The sequence below is a fragment of the Hypomesus nipponensis genome, chromosome 28 (assembly GCF_054491055.1).
Source record: "Hypomesus nipponensis isolate SF chromosome 28, ASM5449105v1, whole genome shotgun sequence".
Taxonomy (NCBI): Eukaryota; Metazoa; Chordata; class Actinopteri; order Osmeriformes; family Osmeridae; genus Hypomesus; species Hypomesus nipponensis.
Window position 1 is genome coordinate 10,146,146 of NC_140388.1, and position 22,366 is coordinate 10,168,511.

At 46.1% G+C, this 22,366-nt stretch overlaps 2 protein-coding genes across 3 annotated transcripts; one reads left to right on the forward strand and one right to left on the reverse strand.

The window, feature by feature from the left end:
* Positions 1-1,022: 1,022 nt before the first annotated feature.
* vgll4l (vestigial like 4 like) lies at positions 1,023-5,343 on the reverse strand. Its single transcript, XM_084694955.1, has 5 exons — positions 5,188-5,343; positions 3,468-3,591; positions 3,043-3,277; positions 2,313-2,388; positions 1,023-2,060 (listed from the first exon to the last, which is right to left on the reverse strand). The coding sequence occupies exons 1-5, from the start codon at positions 5,252-5,254 to the stop codon at positions 1,666-1,668; spliced, it is 897 nt and encodes a 298-aa protein (XP_084551081.1). The 5' UTR covers positions 5,255-5,343; the 3' UTR covers positions 1,023-1,665.
* A 2,036-nt stretch (positions 5,344-7,379) lies between these two features.
* syn1 (synapsin I) lies at positions 7,380-17,395 on the forward strand. Of its 2 annotated transcripts, none has more exons than XM_084695174.1 (13): positions 7,380-7,890; positions 8,371-8,428; positions 9,798-9,889; positions 10,634-10,790; positions 10,913-11,002; positions 12,224-12,286; positions 12,460-12,602; positions 12,703-12,777; positions 12,919-13,021; positions 13,124-13,273; positions 13,437-13,506; positions 13,607-14,192; positions 14,787-17,395. In XM_084695174.1, the coding sequence occupies exons 1-13, from the start codon at positions 7,589-7,591 to the stop codon at positions 14,914-14,916; spliced, it is 2,019 nt and encodes a 672-aa protein (XP_084551300.1). In that variant the 5' UTR covers positions 7,380-7,588; the 3' UTR covers positions 14,917-17,395. The 2 variants fall into 2 exon arrangements, with proteins under 2 accessions (XP_084551300.1, XP_084551301.1); XM_084695175.1 differs by having other exon boundaries at positions 14,825-17,395.
* The last annotated feature ends 4,971 nt before the right edge of the window (positions 17,396-22,366 follow it).

Consider the following 22,366-nt stretch of genomic DNA (forward strand, 5'->3'; position numbering starts at 1 on the left):
TATTTAACTTCATATGTGACAGATCCTGAATCCCATTAACGGAGACAAACAGACTTGTATTCTGTTTTATTTCCCCTCTCACTTAATTCTGGAAAGCCCAAAGCTCCGCATGAGGAACACTTTTCAAAGCCTGCATATCATTAAGAGGGTTAAACAAGACTGAACATGTAAATAAGCAACTGAAAAGCAAGATTCGTTCTCAAGCTCAGGCTTATGTTTGCCCTACCTTCCAGTCACTCCCTCCCTCCCTCCCTCCCTCCCTCCCTCCCTCCCTCCCTCCCTCCCTCCCTCCCTCCCTCCCTCCCTCCCTCCCTCCCTCCCTCCCTCCCTCCCTCCCTCCCTCCCTCCCTCCCTCCCTCCCTCCCTCCCTCCCTCCCTCCCTCCCTCCCTCCCTCCCTCCCTGCCTCCCTCCCTCCCTCCCTCCCTCCCTTTCCCTTGCCAAACTGGATCTGTAGGATCTTTCAGAATCATTTTCTCAGGAGACAGGAATGTTAGAGCACAAGCCCCACAGCCTGTTTGAACTTGTCCGTACATTCCCCTCTGTGTCCCAAGGGAAAGAAGCTTCAACCAACTTATTTGGCTAACCTTTTACCTCACTGTTAATTTAGGCTCAGGAAACCTTTCAAACTCCAAACCTCTGTCATCCCATTGATCAATAAGAACACAAACCTGCTCTTCTTCACTGAATGTCAGAGTGCCTCATCAACCGTGTGACCAGGTGTATCTAAGTTAAAGGATGTGTTACAGACACACAGTGACTCACCGCTGAAAAGTCAGTCTGAAGAGCCACAGGGCTGCGTTACCAGACAGTAGGTACCTGTAGTGTTTTGTTGGATGTTGTTTATGTCTTGGTCCTATAGGCAGTGACTCACATTGAAATTGCATTCTTATCTGCTACAGCACTCTTCAGGGTTTTACTGTCTCAAAGGCCTGGTGATGCTATTTGGAATGTAGGTTCAAAGACATTGATCAGCAGTAGCAGCAACCTTTGATAGTTCAACAAATCGACAGATGAAACATACTTTATGTTGAATGAATGTATTTCCCAAGTTTTAAAGTTATACATATGCTTTTTTGTGGAGTTGTATCCATTTTGGGCGCACGGTATAATCAATTATGGAGTTACATCTAGTAATAAATAACTTATTTTAACTTGGGGGACGAGAAGCTGGCAGTATTGCTACATACGTGTCACTGTACATCACATGTAAAAAATACAAATAAAAAGTTGACGTTGTTAGGAGTATATACAGCAGATGATTAATCAGACTGAAAGTAAGGACCCAGATATGTTGAAATATAAATAGGAATTACAATTGTGGTATCTTCACCACATGAAATGAAGTAGACAGTAAGTGAAATACAACATTGGAAATAATTCCCGCATCCTATGTCAGAGATAGACATTCAATTGACAAGCAATTACATCACACAGAATTCAGGAGAAATAAAAACATCACAACAATGTGAGACTTTGCCTTTTGACTCAAAACTGTTGCAGACACAGAAAGTCGTGATGTATCGAAGGATCCTACTAAACAGTGTGTCGTACATCGATCAGCTCCCCCTCTCTCAAACATGGTGCGGAAAAGCATGTGTTCATTCTTGACGCTCCTTTAAATGCTGTGTTCGTTCTTGTCGGAAAAGCGAGGAACGGATCTCGCTTTATTTGGTAGACCAGAAGGTGGCAGTTGTGGAGCTCGGAGACTCTTTGAGGGATTGGTTGGGGCTGTGGCTGTAAGTGGGTGAGTGAGTCACGCTGGGGCTGCTGGGTGGGGAGGATGTGGAAGAGGAGCACGAGGACGACTTGGATTTGATCTGTAGCCACTTCTCCCCCAGGGCCTTGGCAAAGTGGTCGTCCACGGAAACGCTGATGCTAATCTGTCTGGAGGCGGCCCTCTGGTAGTCTGGCCCCAAGGAGGGGGTCCTCTGGTAGTCTGGCCCCAGGGAGGGGGCCCTCTGGTAGCTTGGGCCCAGGGAGGGGGCCCTCTGGTAGCTTGGGCCCAGGCTCCTCTGGAAGTGTTCGTCCACCACGCGATCGGAGCTGGCCTGTGACACCACTGGAAGGGAGAGCAGGGGGAGAGGCGCTCAGGTTTACGTTCACGTCCACGGACGTACGCTTCGCGACGGGTCGACGAAGTAACGACTCGTTGGGAGAGCCAGTGGGATGAATGGGTTGACGCAAAGAAATGTGTGTGCTCTGTGTTGTTTTAATTGTTATTAACATGTGAGCATACAACATGTTTTAAGTACCATAGATCAGTAGACGTGATTGGTATGTTGTTTTAATATCGTCAGCAGTATATCCTTACCTGTGGAGGAGCGGAGTGGAAGTCGACAGGCAGTGTTTCTCACCGAGGGAACACAGGTGATGACCGAAGGACGGATCTGGTCAACGAGACAACATGATAGAAAAACATTGTTAGTCAGCCAAACTCAAACTTATTCATTTAGGTTTGAGATGATGCATAGCAAACATGCGTACGCCCATGCAGCAATTGACCATTGTTAGAATTCTTCTGTTGCCCAACTGTATAATCAGTTTATTCATTTCGCTAGCTTCTCTCAAGCTCTACGCCTAACACTTCCAGACAAGCTCAGCTTCTGGCAAAGCTAATGAACCAGCTTTGTTTGGGCATGGAGGTCCACAGAACACCCCCCATGAGGGTGGCAGAAACAGGTCAAAGACACAGCAGTGTGTTTGGTCTTGTCGATGACATACCTCCTACCATTGCTCACATTTTCGAGTTGAATCCGGCTAGATTGCATATCTCGGACAAGCAGGGGCCTGCATAGGCTCTTAAGGAAGCGAGGGTGTAGAGGAGCGGTTGGAATCTAACTAACAAGCTTGGAGAGACGAGCAGGCTTCGCTAGCCTGCGGCGGGGGGGGGGGGGGACACTAAGCTCCCTGACAGATACATGGTGTTCTGTCGGGCTCCACTAATGACCGCAATGACCGCAACATGGGTGATCCTTTGTATGCTAACTTTCCAAACGAAAGCACCAGGAGGCCCTGGCCTATGGAGAGGCAGCTGAACGTACCTGTATCTGATTGGCTGGAGCGGGCTTGCTCTTCTCCTCTGTCCTCTCTGGCTCCTTCCTTGGTTTCTTGATGAGGTCCAGTGGCTCATCCATGCAGGGCGTGGAGTAGAGGTGGCTGGACAGGGGCTCCATGGCTCGGGGGCTCCAGGGGGATGTGGGGCTTGGGGGGACGCTGAACCCAGCTGCAGGCTTCGGAGCCCCCTTGGAAAGGCTTCTCCTCAGTGCTCTCTCTCTCCTGGAAAGCCACGTGACAATGCATCGTCATGCACTGATCTTACCGCCATCTTTCTCCCCTCATACTTTCACCATCCTATCCAGGCACTCGCCATCATGCCCCCTCCCACCGTACGCCCTTCACACCCCCATCGCACACACACACACGGCCTTCGGGTCCCAGTGTTTGGCAGTGAAAGCGTTTCACAAACCTTTCCTCCAGAGTTAGGCCTCGGTCAGAGCTGTGCTTGCGTTTGATTGGGTGCACTGGTGGCACTCGGACTCTCTCATTGGTCATGTGTCTGAACCGGTCCTCGCTTCTGAGATTGGGCTGACCTGAAGAAGTAAAGCACAACCAACAACTGAATGTCTGAAATGATATGAATGAACACCTATTTAAAACTATACACAGCTCTCTGTGTATAAATATAAGACAGTGTATACACATATAGACATGTATGTATAGCTTCATGTACTATCAGTATATAGCTGTAAGTGTAGGAGCATCAATGGAGTCCTAAGAGGCTGTCCTCAACTGTTATTAGGTGTGGCATTTCATGGGAAAATGAAAAACAGTTTTGTTCGGTCGTAGGCTACATCCTCTCTGTGGTAAAATCGTGGGAAAGCGTTCCAGTCACCGTTAATTGTAAACTACATTCGGCGGCAGAACTAGATATACCTGAAAAGTGAGTATTTCAACATAGCCCAGCTGATTCAATGCTAACGGTAAACCTTGTTTTTTGTCTACACACGGTGATGACATCTTGCTTATTTCCTTATAGAGGTGAGGGAGTGTGTTTCAATTCAGTGGTGATCGAGTTCAACACCTTTCTCTTTACAGGGCCTGCTTGGTATGGCAGTCTTTCCATGTGTGTCACACAACAATGACTACCACCTTCAGACTGGGCAGCCATGCCTACACTCATTACAATGAAAGAACGTTCTCCAAGCCATCAACATGCGTACACACTGTATGTCCATTGCAAAATGTGCATTGCTGCCTGTCACTCCTAGGATCCCGTCTTTCTACAGTGATGTTACGCAAACAATTTGCTTACAAACCAACCTCATTTGACATGATTTATATTCAAACGTCATGCCTGAAAGACTATTCAAATGTAACTGTTACTATCCTGAAATAACAGTTGGAAATTACCATGCGTTGTGCCACTGTGTAATCAAGCTGAGATAATAGAGGGTGATTAGTTTGCAATGTAAATCAACACCATAGTTCCAATGTGTAGTCAGTCCCTTTGACTGACGGTCTCCCAGTCCCATTTTATGTATGACAATCGACACCCTGTCTAACCTCTGACCCACAAACCAGCTCCAACCAGCCCTTCAGACACAGGCTGGTCACAGTGGAGGACTTGTGCTGGGGGCCTGGGATTAACCACACCTCCAGCTATTTTCCTAGCCAGAGGCAAGGTTATTTCTTCGCTATCAGTGATGGAAACAATGGTACAATCATTCTAAGGACCAAACTAACTGAATCAGCATTCATGGAAGCCTATGAGATTCTCTGTTGAATTTCTGGGCAGTGTGGCGTGGGGTCAGGATGAAAAGATACAGTATATGGTAATGTAGCAAAGCATGAAGAGAAAATACAGAGTTTTCTTCCAGAGAAGACAATCTCTTGTCTATTTCTCAGATTACTTTTGCATGGTGATGCTGTTTTGCTGCAGATCATATTTCTCAGATAAATTAATGACCGATTCTAGCACGCTCATTTAGATTTCTTAAAGATACGTACACACCAGACAGTTAAATTATATATAGTTAAAGATCAACAGACAGTCAAATAAACGTCTTTCATTCTTTTCATTACAAATCCAGTGAATTCATCAAACGTTTGCAGCAGTATTGCACCAAGTAACAACAATATAAGTTTGGCATTGTTTGATGAAAAGAACCAAAGAAAAGTGATGTTACCTTCCAAGATGTACACTTTGAAACCACTGCTCATTCGAGTCAGGTAGTGGAAATTTGCAACGGCCATGGTTGCTGGTCTTTGTGTGTACGAATACAGGTTAGTGCAGAGGATCACTTCGCCTGTTGGAGTCCACAGATACAATGAAGCCCAGTGATCCAGGTAATGGAAAGGTAATGAGACTCTGAGGCAGAGCACAGCCAGGTAGCGTATCAGGTGAGTTCAGAGTGCTCCCACCGAAGTCTGTTGCTGCACAGTCATTGGTGTCTCTCTAGCCAATCACGGCACTCCCTTTCATTGATGTTGTTATTGTGTCGCAGGCAGAGCGTGAACACAGGTACTTTAGAGAGTTGAAACAGTCTTTTAAGTGTTCTCTAGTGCCACAAACCCACCACCATGTCCCTCACTGCTTTTGCAGTATATAATGACTGAAGCAGAAATACTTCATTCACATTCACTTCAACAAAATAATTCGGATTCGGATAACAATAATTTGTTTAACAATTATTGGAAGAAAAAAAAAAACACAAACCATGTTTCCTATTTCTCTCCCAGATTCCATGGGGATTTTTCAAGTGTGTCTTTTTGTCTGCTTTCTGGATAATCAGCACCTGTCCACTGCCCCTCCTCTCTCCTAATCTACAATCTCACCCAACTGCATTTTTGTGAGTGCTTAGCCCACCGGAGCTACAGTAATTCCACTGACCTGCCCATACACGCACACAGCTGTACTGTGAGCCAGTAATCCAAAGGCTTTTGTTGATGGCCAGACAAAGGCCCCTAAGTCGTGGAAATGCTTCTACTATGAGAACAGTCTTGCCCGAGCGTGCTGGACAGTCTGGTCACACATGAGCCCTCTCTGCAGCCCCACCAGGCCCACACAGTCAACAGGAGGTCCAACTCCACACTGGCTCTTTGAAGGGTATGGTGTACTGTAGGTAGTTTGCAAACATCTGTACATCTGAAGGTATGTCTGATAAGCATCATGTTGATTTGTCAGTGACAAAAATAATCTGTAGTCAACAATCGAACTTTTTTGCTTTTTAACATGGCTTTCACACGGCCAGTCATTTCAGTAACTTTTTGAAATGTATTGCAGGCCTGTCAAAATTCACATCACTCGACGCAGCGGCAGGTGACATTTCTTGCCTTGCCGTTTAAAATCTGGTTTGGTCTGGTTACATTTTGATGTGGTTCTATAAAAGTGCTTTGTCGTCTTGTCTCAGGTGTTGCTTGGTTTAGCTTACTTAGGCTCGACAGTGACCCCTTGAGACAAATGTGCAAGCATGCATAGTCACATCCGAAATATACAATGAGGCAACAACGCATTTGTACACCCATTCAACCTGTCTTGCAAGAAATTGAGCTTTTGTATATACACGTATCATACGTAACGTATGTTTATATAGAGCCTACTTTTTCTCTCTCTCTTTTGTTTTTACACATAGTGACAACATATGGCCCATTTCCTATATTTAATTTGGTTATTTCTCAACACAAGAATACAACTGTGGTAGTTGTATTTCTATTGTTTTGGGCAGAGAACGATGCCACGTAGATTATGCGTAGTAAGTCATTCTAATAGACAATTTAAGCCATTGTGGATTTTTTCGTAGTCAATATCAAACAACCGAGCAACGCCCTTATTAGTCTATCATCAGCATCACGCTGGCCCTCTCCCCCACCTTCCCCAGGGATGAAAGGGAGTGACGCAGAACCGATAGAAAAAACTGTGCCAAACGCCAACATAGGTAGGGGGTGATGCTCCAACCATACGCTACCCCAGTTCCCCAGATTCAAGACAGACACACGGGCTGCCTAGTCTGAAGGCGACAGAGACAGGGAACTGGTTTAGTTTAGCCTCACTGTCCTCTCGACTCTCATCTTATCAGCTGACGTCAGGAGCAATAATTCTACGGATATTATACAGATTCTAATCAATTTGGACAAGTGAATGAGGTATGCCTTTAGGTTTTAAAAATCAAACGTTCGTGTTGGGTTTGTTTCTATTTACAGACAAACCGTACTTTTAGGACACTTATTCCACAATCATTCTATATGATTTGTATAAGCAAAGAAATTAATTACATTGATGAACAACTGTCTTAACCCTATTTATATTTTGCAAACGAAAATATGTATATGATGAATATTTTCCACCCTTTGATTTTTCTTGAAGCACATGACTAAGCAGTCACGACAAATCTTCACGCACCTGACAAGGCGACTTCGAAGAAACTGATATTTTTACTCCCTCGAATACTCAAAGGATCATTTGTTTTGATTTTTAATTCCTCTCAAATGGCAAAGTAACCTATACTGTCAAACTGAGAACCGGTCAATAGTGCATTTGCACCGAAGGATTTATTAGACATCTTTACGGTCACATTTTTTATCTTCATCATGAATTATCTGCGTCGCCGACTGTCGGACAGCAATTTTATGTCCAATCTTCCCAACGGGTATATGACTGACCTACAACGCCCCGACCCGCCGCAGCAGACAAGCCCTGCAGTGTCGCCGGGTCCATCAGAGAGGCGTCAATCCGCCAGCCAGCCGTCTGGCGGTGCAGGGTTTTTCTCCTCCATATCCAACGCTGTCAAACAAACCACTGCCGCGGCAGCTGCGACGTTCAACGAAGCCACGGACAGAGGTGCAACTGGGGCTAAGATCCTGCTGGTTATCGATGACCAACAAACCGACTGGTAAGTACACTTTTAAAGTAGGATGTAGTAATATTGCACCACGTGACACTCCCCAGGCCTTTCATCAACAGTGGCATGCTAATATCTCCAAGACAAACCATGACAATCACCCCTGCCAGACACCACTGTTACAGCTCATGCTTTAAATAATGATAACAGCGCTGCGTTGTTGTGGTTTACACGTCTCTGTATGCTGTAGTGACCTTAAGGTACTGTGTGGTGACCTTGATGAGGCCTCCATGCTTATTATTTGTGGAGCAGATAGGCTGTAGGCCAATGTCTGGCGGTCGTGAGAGTGTCACAGCCCACCTGAAGCTTGATTTGACTGCGATTTTATCGTGTCAACATGATATATGGCAGCACATCTCATGCAATGATTGGATCCCTGGGTCGAAATCAGCATCCCTAGAATACCGCCACGATTCTACACCTGAATACGAAATGAACATGAACTTAAATGGTGTTGCATCTCTCCTTCAGGGTGAAAGTCTTCAAAGGTAAAAAAGTCCATGGTGAATATGATATCAGAGTGGAACATGTAAGTTTATCAATATTTCTTTGCTTTGCGTTGAGCAGACGTTTTATCCATGGCGATGTACGAACAATGCATGTACGGCAGAAGATGATGATCAGAAGAGTGCATACTTCATACAGTGTTTCTGTCAGAGTCAAGGAATGGTCTGTTTTCATTAGCCACATCGCAAAGCAAATCTCATCTTTATCATTGTAGAGTGGAGTTCACATGTTGATCACTAGTCTTGATTATGAACTAACTATTCCAGTGAGGATGTTAATGTGTGGGTGCCGGCTATTAATGGTCTGGTTAAATGGATGTGCGCAGACTGCAGTCACAAATAGTGAGTATCCCTCTACCCTGTGGTAACCCTGGAGTTCATTCGACGTGCAGGCAGACTGCAGGGGGTCTCAGGATGAGGTGTAGGGGTGGATGCAGACTGCAGGGGGTCTCAGGATGAGGTGTAGGGGTTAGAGGCAGACTGCAGGGGGTCTCAGGATGAGGTGTAGGGGTGGAGGCAGACTGCAGGGGGTCTCAGGATGAGGTGTAGGGGTGGAGGCAGACTGCAGGGGGTCTCAGGATGAGGTGTAGGGGTGGAGGCAGACTGCAGGGGGTCTCAGGATGAGGTGTAGGGGTGGAGGCAGACTGCAGGGGGTCTCAGGATGAGGTGTAGGGGTGGAGGTAGACTGCAGGTGGTCTCAGGATGAGGTGTAGGGGTTAGAGGCAGACTGCAGGGGTCTCAGGATGAGGTGTAGGGGTGGAGGCAGACTGCAGGGGGTCTCAGGATGAGGTGTAGGGGTTAGAGGCAGACTGCAGGGGGTCTCAGGATGAGGTGTAGGGGTTAGAGGCAGACTGAAGGGGGTCTCAGGATGAGGTGTAGGGGTTAGAGGCAGACTACAGCTTCACACACTCTGAGGCTTTCTGTCAACATTGCTGTGAATTAAATAGTCCAACCTAAACGAGACTTGAAGTGGTGCTGCATGCAAACGCATCCTCATGCACCTGAGAACAAAGAATCCTTTAGGAGACTTGGTTCCATGGACCCGCAGGCTGTAACAGCATGTATTAAAAATGCAGGAGAATGCTATTGCAGCTGGGGAGGGGGGTGTGTGTGTGTGGGGGGGGGGGTTATGGTCTCACCCTGAAGCATTTCCTTTGCCTCCTTTTTTCTGTTGTCTCCTTTCATGCTGCATTGAGCTTTTCTATTTCCCAACCCCCTTCTGTTTTGCTCTTTCAACTTGATGGTTTGTGTGGCGTGTGATTGGTCTGGCGTTGCTGGTTTCCATATCCAGCAATATGATTGGTCTGGTGTTGCTGGTTTACATATCCAGCAGAACGACTAGTCTGACGTTGCTGGTTTGTTCTGCTGTGTAACTGGTGTTCTCCTTTCCAGGTTGACTTTTCAGAGATCAACCTGGTGGCTCACGCCACTGGGACCTTCAGTGTGGACATAGAAGCAATAAGGAATGGAAACAAGATCACCAAGTAAGTGTCCAGGGTTGAAACTAGCGTTATGTACGAATGTACAATACTGTAAGTTTGTTTGTCTTGGTTAAGTGAACTGAGTGACATAAGCAATCAGTGCTGGATTATGCAGGTACAACCCAGGAAGAAAGGTTCTGTCCATGTCTTCAAGAACGATGTGACCGTTCAGTTGGGTTCTGGGTTTTATGAGTATGAAGGAATCTGAAGATGGAGAATCTGAAACACTCTTGCCAGGAGTAATGACCAGCCAGCACACACAGTGTCGTAAACAAAGTCTCTGAGGCATGAAGGTCAGAGGGCGGAATTTATAGTACAAAGGGGAAAACAATGACAGCCTTCAGCCAACAGGTGTTCTGTTATTCAATCAGGTGGAGAGACAACGTCATAGACCCACGTATGTCACCAGAACATAATATAGGTTATAGCAGAAGCAGATATAGTCTATATGAACGAATAATACTACAGAATACATGAACATATAATAAGGCTATAGCTGGTTTCCTAATTGGGATTAACAGAAGTACATGAGACCTTTTTCACTTATGTACTTTAAATCACTTACTCTTTTAAACGCAGCATTTGTTGATAATAGCTGCTGCAGGTGGCTGAATGTGTTGTTTATGTGGGATGTCTGCCAACGTCCAGATACCCAGACTGAGATAGCAAAGACAGATGGTTATCAGTTTAAACCGTACAACACCATGTGATGCTAATATCTGTTCCCTCCTCCCTGTCTCTGTCCAGGTGTTTCAAGCCAGACTTTGTTCTGGTCAGGCAGCACGCCTTCAGCATGGCCAAAAATGGAGATTTCCGAAACATAGTGATTGGCTTGCAGTATGCTGGTCTGCCTAGTGTTAACTCTTTGCACTCTGTGTACAACTTTTGTGACAAGCCATGGGTGGTACGTATGTATGACAGCAGTCCTCATCTGGCCCTGGTTGATGATTGATGAACCATATAGTGATGTTCATACCACCCTTTATACTATTTGTCTTATATTCTGACAAACATTTATGTCTACAGTTCGCTCAGATGTCCAGATTGTACAAGCAACTTGGTCCAGAGGAGTTCCCACTGATAGACCAGGTGTACTATCCCAACCACAAGGAAATGGTGGGTGTTCTACCATCTGCTCTGCTCTGCCCTCCTCCCCGCCTCCCCGCCTCCCTCCCTCCCTCCCTCCCTCCCTCCCTCCCTCCCTCCCTCCCTCCCTCCCTCCCTCCCTCCCTCCCTCCCTCCCTCCCTCCCTCCCTCCCTCCCTCCCTCCCTCCCTCCCTCCCTCCCTCCCTCCCTCCCTCCCTCCCTCCCTCCCTCCCTCCCTCCCTCCCTCCCTCCCTCCCTCCCTCCCTCCCTCCAGTCCTCCCTCCAGTCCTCCCTCCCTCCCACACACGTCCGCCCAGCCACACTCCCATAGACCTGTCCCCCAAGCAACTACACCGAGCAAGCCCCTCTGTGTGGATCTGCCGCCCAGTGCAGTGTAAAAGAAGGCAGGGTTGTATTCAACTGTACTCCCTCCAAGGGTTAATTAAGCCAGCTCAGCCTGAGCTCTGCCCTGGTCTGTTTCAGTCTCAGACAGCGTTCACAAGTCCCTGTAGAGCTGGCGCATACTGGGTTCTGTTGCTTCTCCCCTTCTGTCAGCGCAGCACCCACACGCCCGCAACAAGCGATTTTGTGAGGTCCTCCAAACACAGACATTTAAATATTTCGAGCAGGCAAATCTTTAAATAGATAGTTTTTTTTTTACTCGGGTGCCTCATATGTGGTTGCAGCCCTGGCAGCACCTCATAGAGAAGAGGGCTGCACCTCACAGCGTTGTGTCGGTGCTGCTGCAGTGCAGCCATGTACCCTCCCCTGCCTCTGCAGGCCGGCTCTGTGTGGCCAGTCTCCCACAAACAAAACATGAATCACCCCTTATAACGTTTACTAGCTGGCTTCAGTTTATTCTCACACAGTGGGAATGCACTTGAAGATGATTTGTTTTCAGACATGACCCTCACTGGCCACTCTATCTACATTTCGTTATTTAGCAGACGCTCTTATCCAGAGCGACTTACAGTAAGTACAGGGACATTTCCCCCGAGGCAAGAAGGGTGAAGTGCCTTGCCCAAGGACACAATGTCATTTTACACGGCCGGGAATCGATCTGGCAACCTTCAGATTACTAGTCCGATTCCCTAACCGCTCAGCCATCTGACTCCATCTAGATGCCTAGTTGCAACGGTGGGAAGGGATCATAACATGATAAACAATGAACAGTACGTGTATGTGACAAAATACATACATTTGGACATTTGGCTTTATGATGTATTGTTGTGTTTATGTTGTTTCATACAGATCACCACCCCTGGTTTCCCTGTGGTGGTAAAGATGGGACACGCCCACTCAGGGATGGGAAAGGTAGGATGCAGGTCTTTAGTTGAAGATAAAAAATAAAACAAAAGCATTTTCTAAACGTATAAAGTACCAAATGTAAAAATATTATGTTGTAGATTAGGTGCACGATTGACAGGGTTAAGGTTAATACTATTGATGCCAGGAGATGAGAACACTATTGATTCTCCCTCCCACAGGTGAAAGTAGACAATCAATACGACTTTCAAGATATCGCAAGTGTTGTTGCCTTGACAAAAACCTACGCCACATCGGAACCTTTCATCGATGCAAAATATGATGTCCGTATCCAGAAGATAGGGAGCAATTACAAGGCTTACATGTGAGTGAGAGGAACGCCCACTCTCTGGTGGAGCGAGCGTTCTACGGTTCCGACCCCACGGCTCTCGGAACCTAACTGAAGGTTCTTTTCTGTTGGACAGGAGGACATCCATTTCTGGGAACTGGAAAACCAACACAGGTTCTGCCATGCTGGAGCAGGTGGCCATGTCTGAGAGGTAAGAGCTGACCCAGGTGAGCTCTGCCTGGGCTCCAGTCATCTGTGTGGTCCTGCTGTGCAAGCTGGCTGGGCGGTGCTGTGCAGGCTGGGCTGGGCTGGGCTGGGCTGGGCTCACGGCGGTTCCCTTGTGCTCCTGCAGGTACCAGATGTGGGTGGACTCGTGCTCCGAGGTGTTTGGAGGTCTCGACATGTGCGCTGTGGAGGCCTTGCATGGGAAAGACGGCAGGGACCACATCATCGAGGTGAGAGGATGGGAAACGAGTGGACGAGGAATCCTGAGGCACCTCGCCTCCTCAGATGTGTCCTAAACGAGGGCACTAAGAGGTGCTTCTTCACTCTCCCAGGTGGTTGGCTGCTCCATGCCTCTGATAGGAGACCAGCAGGACGATGACAGGGCTCTCATCGCTGACCTGGTGGTCTCCAAGATGAACCAGACCATCCCTCACGCCGCAAGCCCCTCCCTTTCCCGAGCCGCCTCAGGCCAGATGACACAGGTGAGGGAAGAGGATTGTTAAAGGTACAGCGCGGTGTGAAAGGATACCCTCCCGTGAATGTGCTTTTGACCCAGGATGATTGAAGTCAAGTGGACTTGTTAGTCTCTTTCTCGTCAAAGTACACATTAATCTTCTGTTTTCATAATTGGTGTGGTCCATGCAGAAAGCTCCATCTCCTCAGCCTATCTCACAGCCAATAGTCCCACAAGCTCAACAGCGCCCCCCACCCCAAGGTAAAAAGATTATCTTCTGAAAAACATTGTAATCTCGTAATGATCGATTTACAGGAACACCCTGCTGATGTGGTGTGCTGTGTGTGTGTCCCCTCTGAAGGCGGCCCCCAACAGGCAGCTGCTGGTACTGCAGCTCCACGCCAAGGTGCTCCCCTCCAACAGCGTCCCTCTCCCCAAGGCCAGCCCCCAGTCCAGGCCCCAGTCACCAGCCCCGGCAGCCAGCCCCCTCCGGCCCAGCCCCAGCAGGCCAGGCAGGCTAACCCGGCATCCGGGGCCCAGCAGCGGGCTCCTCCAGGCCAGACGGCTGCTCAAGGTCAGAGACCCCCCCCTGCCCAGGGCTCTCCCCAGCGTACCCCTCCCCAGGCCCAGAGGCCTCCACAGCAGACTGGGGCCCAGCAGCAGAAGCCCCCTCCTGGAGGTCCGGGTCAAAACCAGAAGGCCCCCGGGGGTCAGAGGCCCCCCCAGCAGAGGCCTGGACCTCCCCCGAGGCAGCAGTCACAGGGGGCCAGCCAGCAGCAGAGGCCCCCTGGCCCACGGCCAGCGGGGGCCACCACCCAGCAGCCTCGCCCTGCTGGTCAGGGCCAGGGAGGCCCTGGAGGGGCCAGGCCCCCCCTGCAGCAGAAGCCCCAGCCCCCCCAAAAGCCCCTCCAGGAGAGCCAGTCTACTGGTGGCTCTCCCCAGCTGAAGTAAGTATGGCTACTTTAGAAAACAACTCGTAACCTCAAAATTCCAGTATGCAGTAACTACTGTAGAGTGTGCATGATCTACTCATATACATAAACCTTCCGTTTCAGAGCCTACATAATCTTTTGATATATAAAACATACATTACCTCTCTTTCTCATTTGAAGGTGATTTGTTGGCATGTACTTCAAACAGATTGTCAGTGGCTTGCCTAATGAGTCTCTTCATATCCGCACCCTCACACATTTTACTGTTACGCATAATTATCATCAGGCATAGCTGATAAGGACAAAGATACGCTGATTTTTTTCAATCAGAATAAATCATGTAAATATGATGATTAAAAACCTACCGAAAAAGACAATGCATGGGCATCCATGCATCATTCACTTTTACATATGAAGTTTACGATGCTGGACTTCAGTGTTGCTTTACCGAATGGAGATGCATACTGTGAGAATGCCCTCCGTCATCCAAGAATGAGCTTCCCCCTTCTCTCTTCCCCGCTGTGATCTGTTCTTACCATCCCGTGGGTTTGCTGCATGACTTTAACACCTCTTCCTCTCCTCTCCTACTGCACCCTCCTCTCTTTGTAGCAAATCCCAGTCTCTTACCAATGCCTTCAACATTCCAGAAACGTCGTCGGACAGCCTTAGACAGGACGAGGCCAAGGCTGAGACCATACGCAACCTGCGCAAATCATTTGCCAGTCTCTTCTCAGACTGAGAAGGTGTACCCCCCCCCTTCCCAACCAGACAGAATGACAGACAGACAGACTGAAGGACAGACCCCGCCCCTTTTTTCCTCAATGCACAACGGACCAACAGAATTACATCACTTCCCTCATGGACTTTCATGTATTCTGGAAATAAAATCCTCCTGTGATATAATCTACTGCCTGTATAAATTCAAAACACTGCAGACACCACAAGTGTCTATCCCAAACATTCCCTGACAGCTTTTCAAGATGAAGTTTTTCACAAACAAACTCACCCATAGAGAAGCACAGACAAAACATTCCTATTTCATCATTCTGTGGTGGAATTGTATGTAAAGAAAATCACATTAGTCCGTATAATAGTTTGTGTCATTATCCATGTGACATTTATGGACTTCATGATAAAACACTACAGTGAAAGATTACAGTGTATGGATGTTTTGAGATTTGGACCTTATCAGTCATTTGAAATTGTAGTATTTACACAGTTTATGGGCAGTCTGTAAAAAAAAAACTTGAACCTATGATGTTTCTACTTATCTGTTCATCTTTCACGGTAAAATCAGTGTGACTTTTACCCACGCTTGGGTTGGTCATTCAGTGAGTCAGTGCAGTCGGCATAGTTGCACTGTTGTTCCCACGATCTCTGTTCAGCGTGCGTAAACTGACAGTTTTAACACCTTGCGATATTTTAGCTGCATGTCTGCAATGGTTGTGTTTTCAACCAGTCGAAACAGGCGCTTGTAACCGTGGTCACCCCGTAGTCTAACTGGTTATTAGTATAGTAGAAACGTGTATTTGTTGTGAGATTGCCTTCGCTGCTTTACCTTGTCCCCTGTTTTGTTACACGACAATAAGAAAGCCCTCAATTTTCTCTGCCTGGACTAGAAACATGCCTTATGATGAGAGAGTCAGATGTAATGAAGCTGTCTCAGGGACAAAGTGGGTAAACAGGACTCTGTCGCCTTGGGGGGCCAGGTCTTTCATTGCACTGTTGCGACGTTGATGATCTCTGGGTGACGAACACCAAAAGCGTGTGTTTTAGAATGTGTTTGTCGTTTTGAAAACGTGTCTACGCACAGAGTATAGCAAAACCATACTTGAATTTAGAGGGCACAGGTTGTGTTGAGAAGCACTTGTATCGTCAGTTTTTGTGATAGCCGAGCCACGGCTTGTTAACACCAGCCATCACATGAACAGGGGTCACATGAACGTGACCCGCATCGCAGCGGGCCACGGTACCCGGTCAGTTAGGGGCCAAGTCCAAAGAAAGTTCAGCCGAAGAATGTTCCTTGGTTCATCTCGACATTTCAAACTAACGAAGCGTAGAGGATTATCAGCTGTGGGTTTTACCACAGCAGTAGGTTTCCTCCTTGAAACGTTCAATCCCACAATCGAGCACTACGGATCGTTCTGTTGAGCGCAACCCCCGGATATTTACTGAATTCCTCTTAGAAAACCGTCCATTTGCAAGGCACTGAAAACGTCTTCCAAATTAAAGAGCACCCCATCCCAACTTGGGCGTGGGTACACTCTATGGCAATATGATGAGATTAGAATCAGTTAGGAAAAGCAGAATCTCCCGGTGTAACCCTTATGCTTCCCCTGCGCGTCAGCCTTTCATCCACAGTGGCACCTTGTGATCCGTGCATGGACTAGTAGTCTATAGGTGTAAGTGTTGTGTAAACTGTTAAGCCATAGTAGTGTTGTCGTACAGACCCATGATAGATTGCTAGTGTGTCATCTCTCCCTGCTGCTGGCTGTGCTTAGTGATATTTTCCGTGTCTGTCACTGAACGTCGATTTAGTTCGACTTTGATTTGCACATTCTCTTATTAATTATCTTCATGCCTTTTTTTCGGTACTTTTGTTATTGCGTAATTTTAATTTATTTGAACACATTTTGTAAAATCTTTACATTCAATGCAAACATAGTGTGTTTGACTGTAATATCAAATAGACTTGAAAGTCATTTAACATCCTCTCAAAACTAATATAGTTACCATGTACCACGAAGGCCACCCTACTGCTATAAGGTTTGGCTGTTGGAGAAAAGGCTGTTTTTGAGATAATCAATTCAGACAACGACAACAATCTAGAATTTCATTGTTATGACATTCCAGAGACTTGTTCCATCATTCTCCTTCTGTTGTTTCTGTTATTTTTGATGGATTATATGAATGTATGTTTACAGTTCCTATTCCGTCATTGCTATTGTGTGGTTTCCTCTTTCTAAATGCAGATTTAAGTATTTTAATTTTTAATCTACACTATGAATTTCTGTGAAATTGACTGTCAGTTGATGCCTGCCCGATGTATCAATCAATAAACAAAGGCTATGTATCCAAGATAAACAAAACAAAGATCAGAATGATATATATTGTAAATCATAGTGGAGTATTGAATTACATATAGAAAGTCTATTTGATGTTCTTTGCAGTGTAGCTAAATAATAATGTGAAAAAGACTATGCTATCAAATGAAATGCGCACATGCTCAATAAAGTCTATGACCAAAACTGACTTCAAATGATTTTGATAACCATAAACCTTTCTCAAATGCAACCAACAGTGTCTTGAGGGATTATACTATTGTTTTATGTTACACTGAGACATTCAAAGTTTATAATACTAAGATGTGTTAGTATTATCCTAGTATACAAAGATGTGTACTGATATTATACTGGCTTGAGGAATAGTAAATTGTTGGAAGAAAAGTGGAATGACCACAAGGTGGAGCAAAGCTGCAGTCTGTCCAGTTCCACAGACCCCCAGACACACAGCACCACCAAAGGAATAGGTGGTTATGTAACTACAAACATGCTCTGAGGGAAGATAACTGGCAGGCAATAATGCTTTTGTAGTTTCAGGACCTGTGGCAATAAATGGTCTTTGTCAGATCCTTGGAATGCTGGTTTCTATTGTATCCTAGTTGAATTTCATTTGTGAATGTATTTGTTAATTCAGCTTTCAGTATGTGAAATGTAACAGATGGAGTATAAACCGTGAGTGCCCCAGTCTGCCCATACAGCCGTCGTTTGGCTAACCCATGTGATACACGAGGTGACATCATCTAGTGAAAAACAGCAAAACAGAATTTTAATATAGAACCAGTAAATGACATCATAATGACTCCAAGCAATTGCGACCACACACAGGGATGAACATTTTAACAATCCTATGAATCTGAATTGAGCTGGCATGCATGCTTATAATGTTTATGGCTGAGCAAGTCTTTTCTCCTTTCTACTAGAACTGTGTTGACAAACCCACTGTAGAGGTTAGAGTTTCAGAATACTGGCAACGGTAGAAAGCACAGCTTTGAAGGATTTTAGTCACTTTGGTAATTTGGTAATTACTTCAAATAATCTCCCCCATTGTTCCCAAATTACAGAGAACATAACCCTTTCTTCAACTTTTTCTTAACAACCCATTGATTCATGTGCACTTGCTATCTTTCTTCCTACCCAACTAGCCAAACATAACAAGCAGAATGGCATAACAACAGTATCAGCCAGTACCAGCAGACCCAAACAGAATCTAGAGATGCAACACACATCGAGAGATACATCCAGTATTTAAAGAGAGAAACATCTAGAAATGCAACATGTACGTATAGATCCATCCCATCCTTGGAAATGTTGCTCTGAGACTGAAATGGTGGCAAAGCTTACTAGCGGCAAAGGGACAAAACACACAGTGTTCGATTTTAATTAAGGAATGGATCAATTTCTCTTCCCCTTGAAAGTTTTACACACTGGCACAATCCAATTTGTAAAGGATGTTATATAGCTCATAATGTCTGATAACTGCTCCAGAAAGGTCAAAGGTCACCCTGTCTCTGGCCACTGCTTTCATCCACCTGATTAAAAAGCTGCAGGTCTACAACTACGAATACATCTTATCTGAACCTCCATCCCACATGCTTGTCTGTTGCTTAGGATGAAAACTAAATTACTGCATTATTGAACAAGTGTGTTATCTACTCTTCAAGTTTGCAAATGAATACTTACTCAACATATACCCTTCACAACTCCTCCTAAAACCTAAATAGCATAGATACTGTACTCAGAGTAGGTGAAAAGTAAGTATAATACCGTTGACCCAACAGTATAGGATTAATTGTTGACATTTAAACACTATTTGAGGTGACAGGCACATTCTCAAATACTGGAAACAGCCCTTTTGAGTACCCAGAGGACCGACACTGTGGTTTCAAGGTACCGCCCGGACACTCCAGGCCTTACAGTACAAAAGGGAAATGTCATATTTAAATTCAGCTCTCCTTATCTTCCAACACAGAGATGAGTCTTGCTCTGCATCAGACAATGGGGGGGGGGGGGAGAGAGAGGGGGGGCAGTGACGTCCAGATCTCAGAGCCGAGATATTTCAGGAACTGACCCACTTTAGCAACCCTAAGATGCTACATGCGCAGGTGTATCTGGGCGATTGTCACTGATACTTGGAAAATGACACAATTACAGGGACTCGGTAACAAAACTTTTGCTTGAAGAATGCTACAGTGAATTTAAAAAGTAAACCTTTGATAGGGCACAGAAGTGAGAGGAGCTGGCACTTGCAACTGCTGCTCAGTTCTAGATAAGGTCTCCTGGAGAGTTTAGTTTGCAAGACGAAACTATCAAACCAAGGGTTAGTTTTGGTTGACCGGCCAATAGTATAACCCCTGCACATACTGTAACATGACATTTCTGTCCGAACTGCAGTTTGGAGTATAGATCTGACTAAGCTGTTCTAAGATAAACAATATCCATGAGTAGAAAGACCTCATTGATTCTTCTCAACTAAGGCACTGAGGATTAGTTGTCTGTCCAGTCTTGAATAATTGGTGTTTTTCAACATCGTGACAAGAATGACCTCCCATTGACAAACATTAGTGTCAATCAATAGTTGAAAGAAATGGTGAAAAGCTAACCCTAGTCATCTTCAAATATCTGATGATTATACATTAAACTGGACTGCAGTACTCTTGAGGGAAAGACATTGGTTAGAGTGTGTGTTGAACACACGGGTCACATGATCTAAGCCTGCCGATGGTCTTTCTGGCGGCTGATGAAGGACGACAGAGGGACGAGGCATGGATTTGATTAATCCCCTCTCTGGGATTCCTCTCTGCAAACTCAGGAGACTGGCAGGGAGGACCTTGAGTTTACTACTGCCAGTGCTGATGGGAAATGTAGTTTTCTACATTGGCCCTGAAGAACAAACCTCTGTGAGAGTTTTGTAGATCCTCTTCTGCTGCAGGTTTCACTATGTGGTCTTCTGTGGTCTTGTGTGGTGTTCTGTGGTCTTCTCTGTGGTCTTCTGTGGTCTTGTGTGGTGTTCTGTGGTGTTCTGTGGTCTTCTGTGGTCTTGTGTAATGTTCTGTGGTCTTCTGTGGTCTTCTGTGGTCTTGTGTAATGTTCTGTGGTGTTCTGTGGTCTTCTGTGGTCTTGTGTGGTGTTCTGTGGTGTTCTGTGGTCTTCTGTGGTCTTGTGTGGTGTTCTCTGGTGTTCTGTGGTCTTCTGTGGTCTTGTGTGGTGTTTTGTGGTCTTCTCTGTGGTCTTTCTGTGGTCTTGTGTGGTCTTGTGTGGTGTTCTGTGGTGTTCTGTGGTCTTCTCTGTAGTCTTCTGGGGTGGTCTCACTGTTCCAGTCGAGCTGTCCTGGGGGAGTCTCTCTCGTGTCACCATAAGGCCAGCATGGCATGATGCAACAATGCTCACAATGTTATACAATAGGTTCACTTCTCACAGTGGCTTCTAACTTGTTCAGATTGTAAGTGTGGTCAAAATGTTTGTCCCTTTTCGCACATAGTCCACAGTGCTCTCATAAACTCATGCATATTCACCTCATCTGCTGTGTGTGGAGTTTTATGGTCTCCACAGAGGGCTCCCATCAGCACTTCCCTTTGAAATCAGTTCAGGCTCTTCTGCTCCTACTCAGTACGGGTTACCATGGAGACTGCTCCCCACTGTCTCCTTTCCACGTTTGTTTATGAGTATAACGTCGCTCGGTATGAAATGTATGTTTCTAACACTTGTGCAGGCCCTTTGCCGGCCTGTTCTTCTAATCCAGTTAGGATTTGCTCTTGTATGCAAATACTCCAAACCAGTTAGATGACATCATTTCTCAGCCCTGCATCAAGACTAACACCCTTTCTGCCGTCACAGAATGATCAAATGGATTCAGAAATTCCTTAGTTTAATGTCTGACATAGTGAAAACTACAACATAAAAAGGGAGATACACTTGAAACTCATAAGCAACTCTACCCTCCCCTCCCTTACACAGCTCCTAACTCTGAAGAAACCCAATCCTCTACAACAGTAAGTTAGTCCATAAACCAACCTGATCCTCCACGACTGTGCTCCAAGCCTGCCAACGGATATTGCCAGGAGGGATGGAGGGGGGGGGGGGGGGGGGTGAAGGAGGCTTCTGCCCCCTGTTGATCTGTGTGGAGGCCGCCACCAAAACACTGCTCTGTGCTGTCCCTTAATCCTCCAAACCAGGGCCATGTGAGCCGGTTACCCTGCAGGAAGATGGCTGAACTCTATCCTCTGGGCCTTAGAAGTGGATATGTAGACTTTTGAGGAGATGGAGTGGTTTAGTTTAATTTGTTGACAGTTTAATCTGGCTTTACCAGTGGAATTAGGAAAAGACTGGCTGGAGGTCCTGGAGTATTCTCCATGTACAGAGCCCCTGTCTCTAGCCCAGACCCAAGAGTCTCTGTGAGAAGGCCCACTGGTTCAGGAATCTATATTTCATAATGATATTCCAGGATATGTAAGGACTGCTATATTCCGACACATATGTGTACTTAAGAGGTCTAAATATGGACATCTAAAATATTCAACATCAGAAGCTTTAACGTCTTTGAATAACTCAGAGATTTCACAGTTGAGAGCTTTTCCCAACCTCTACCACTTTCATTTACCGTGGCATCCCCTTCAAATGGATTTTCCTCTGCTACATTTTGCTATTGTCAGCTGGTTACAGCAGTCAAATGGATTTGACTGTCTGAGACAGACACAGTTAGCCTTTCAAATGCACCTCAGTTCAAGGAGTATACTGTCACAAAGAGGAACGCAGAGGTGCATACTTCAACATGGGACCAGAGAGTCACAAAAACAGAAAGAGCTATTCAGTGTTTCAGCCTGACGGTACTGAGAAAGACACTGCAGCCCTGTTCAGTTTGCCTGTGTAACTATGGGGTGTTTGGACTGATTGATCCCTTTCAAACAGGACCTCTAATCACCAGGATAACATCGATTTTCTCTCCTCGCATCCTCGGAGGTGCCCCATAACACCTGCTACCAAGCCGTTCAGGTCTGCTAACCACAGGCTGAAGAGGAGTGATGAAGGTGCCACCGCGAGCGGAGCAGGAGTGGGGAAGTCACACCTGCTCTGCTGCAGCTCTCTCTCTCTCTCTCTCTCTCTCTCTCTCTCTCTCTCTACCCCTGCTTG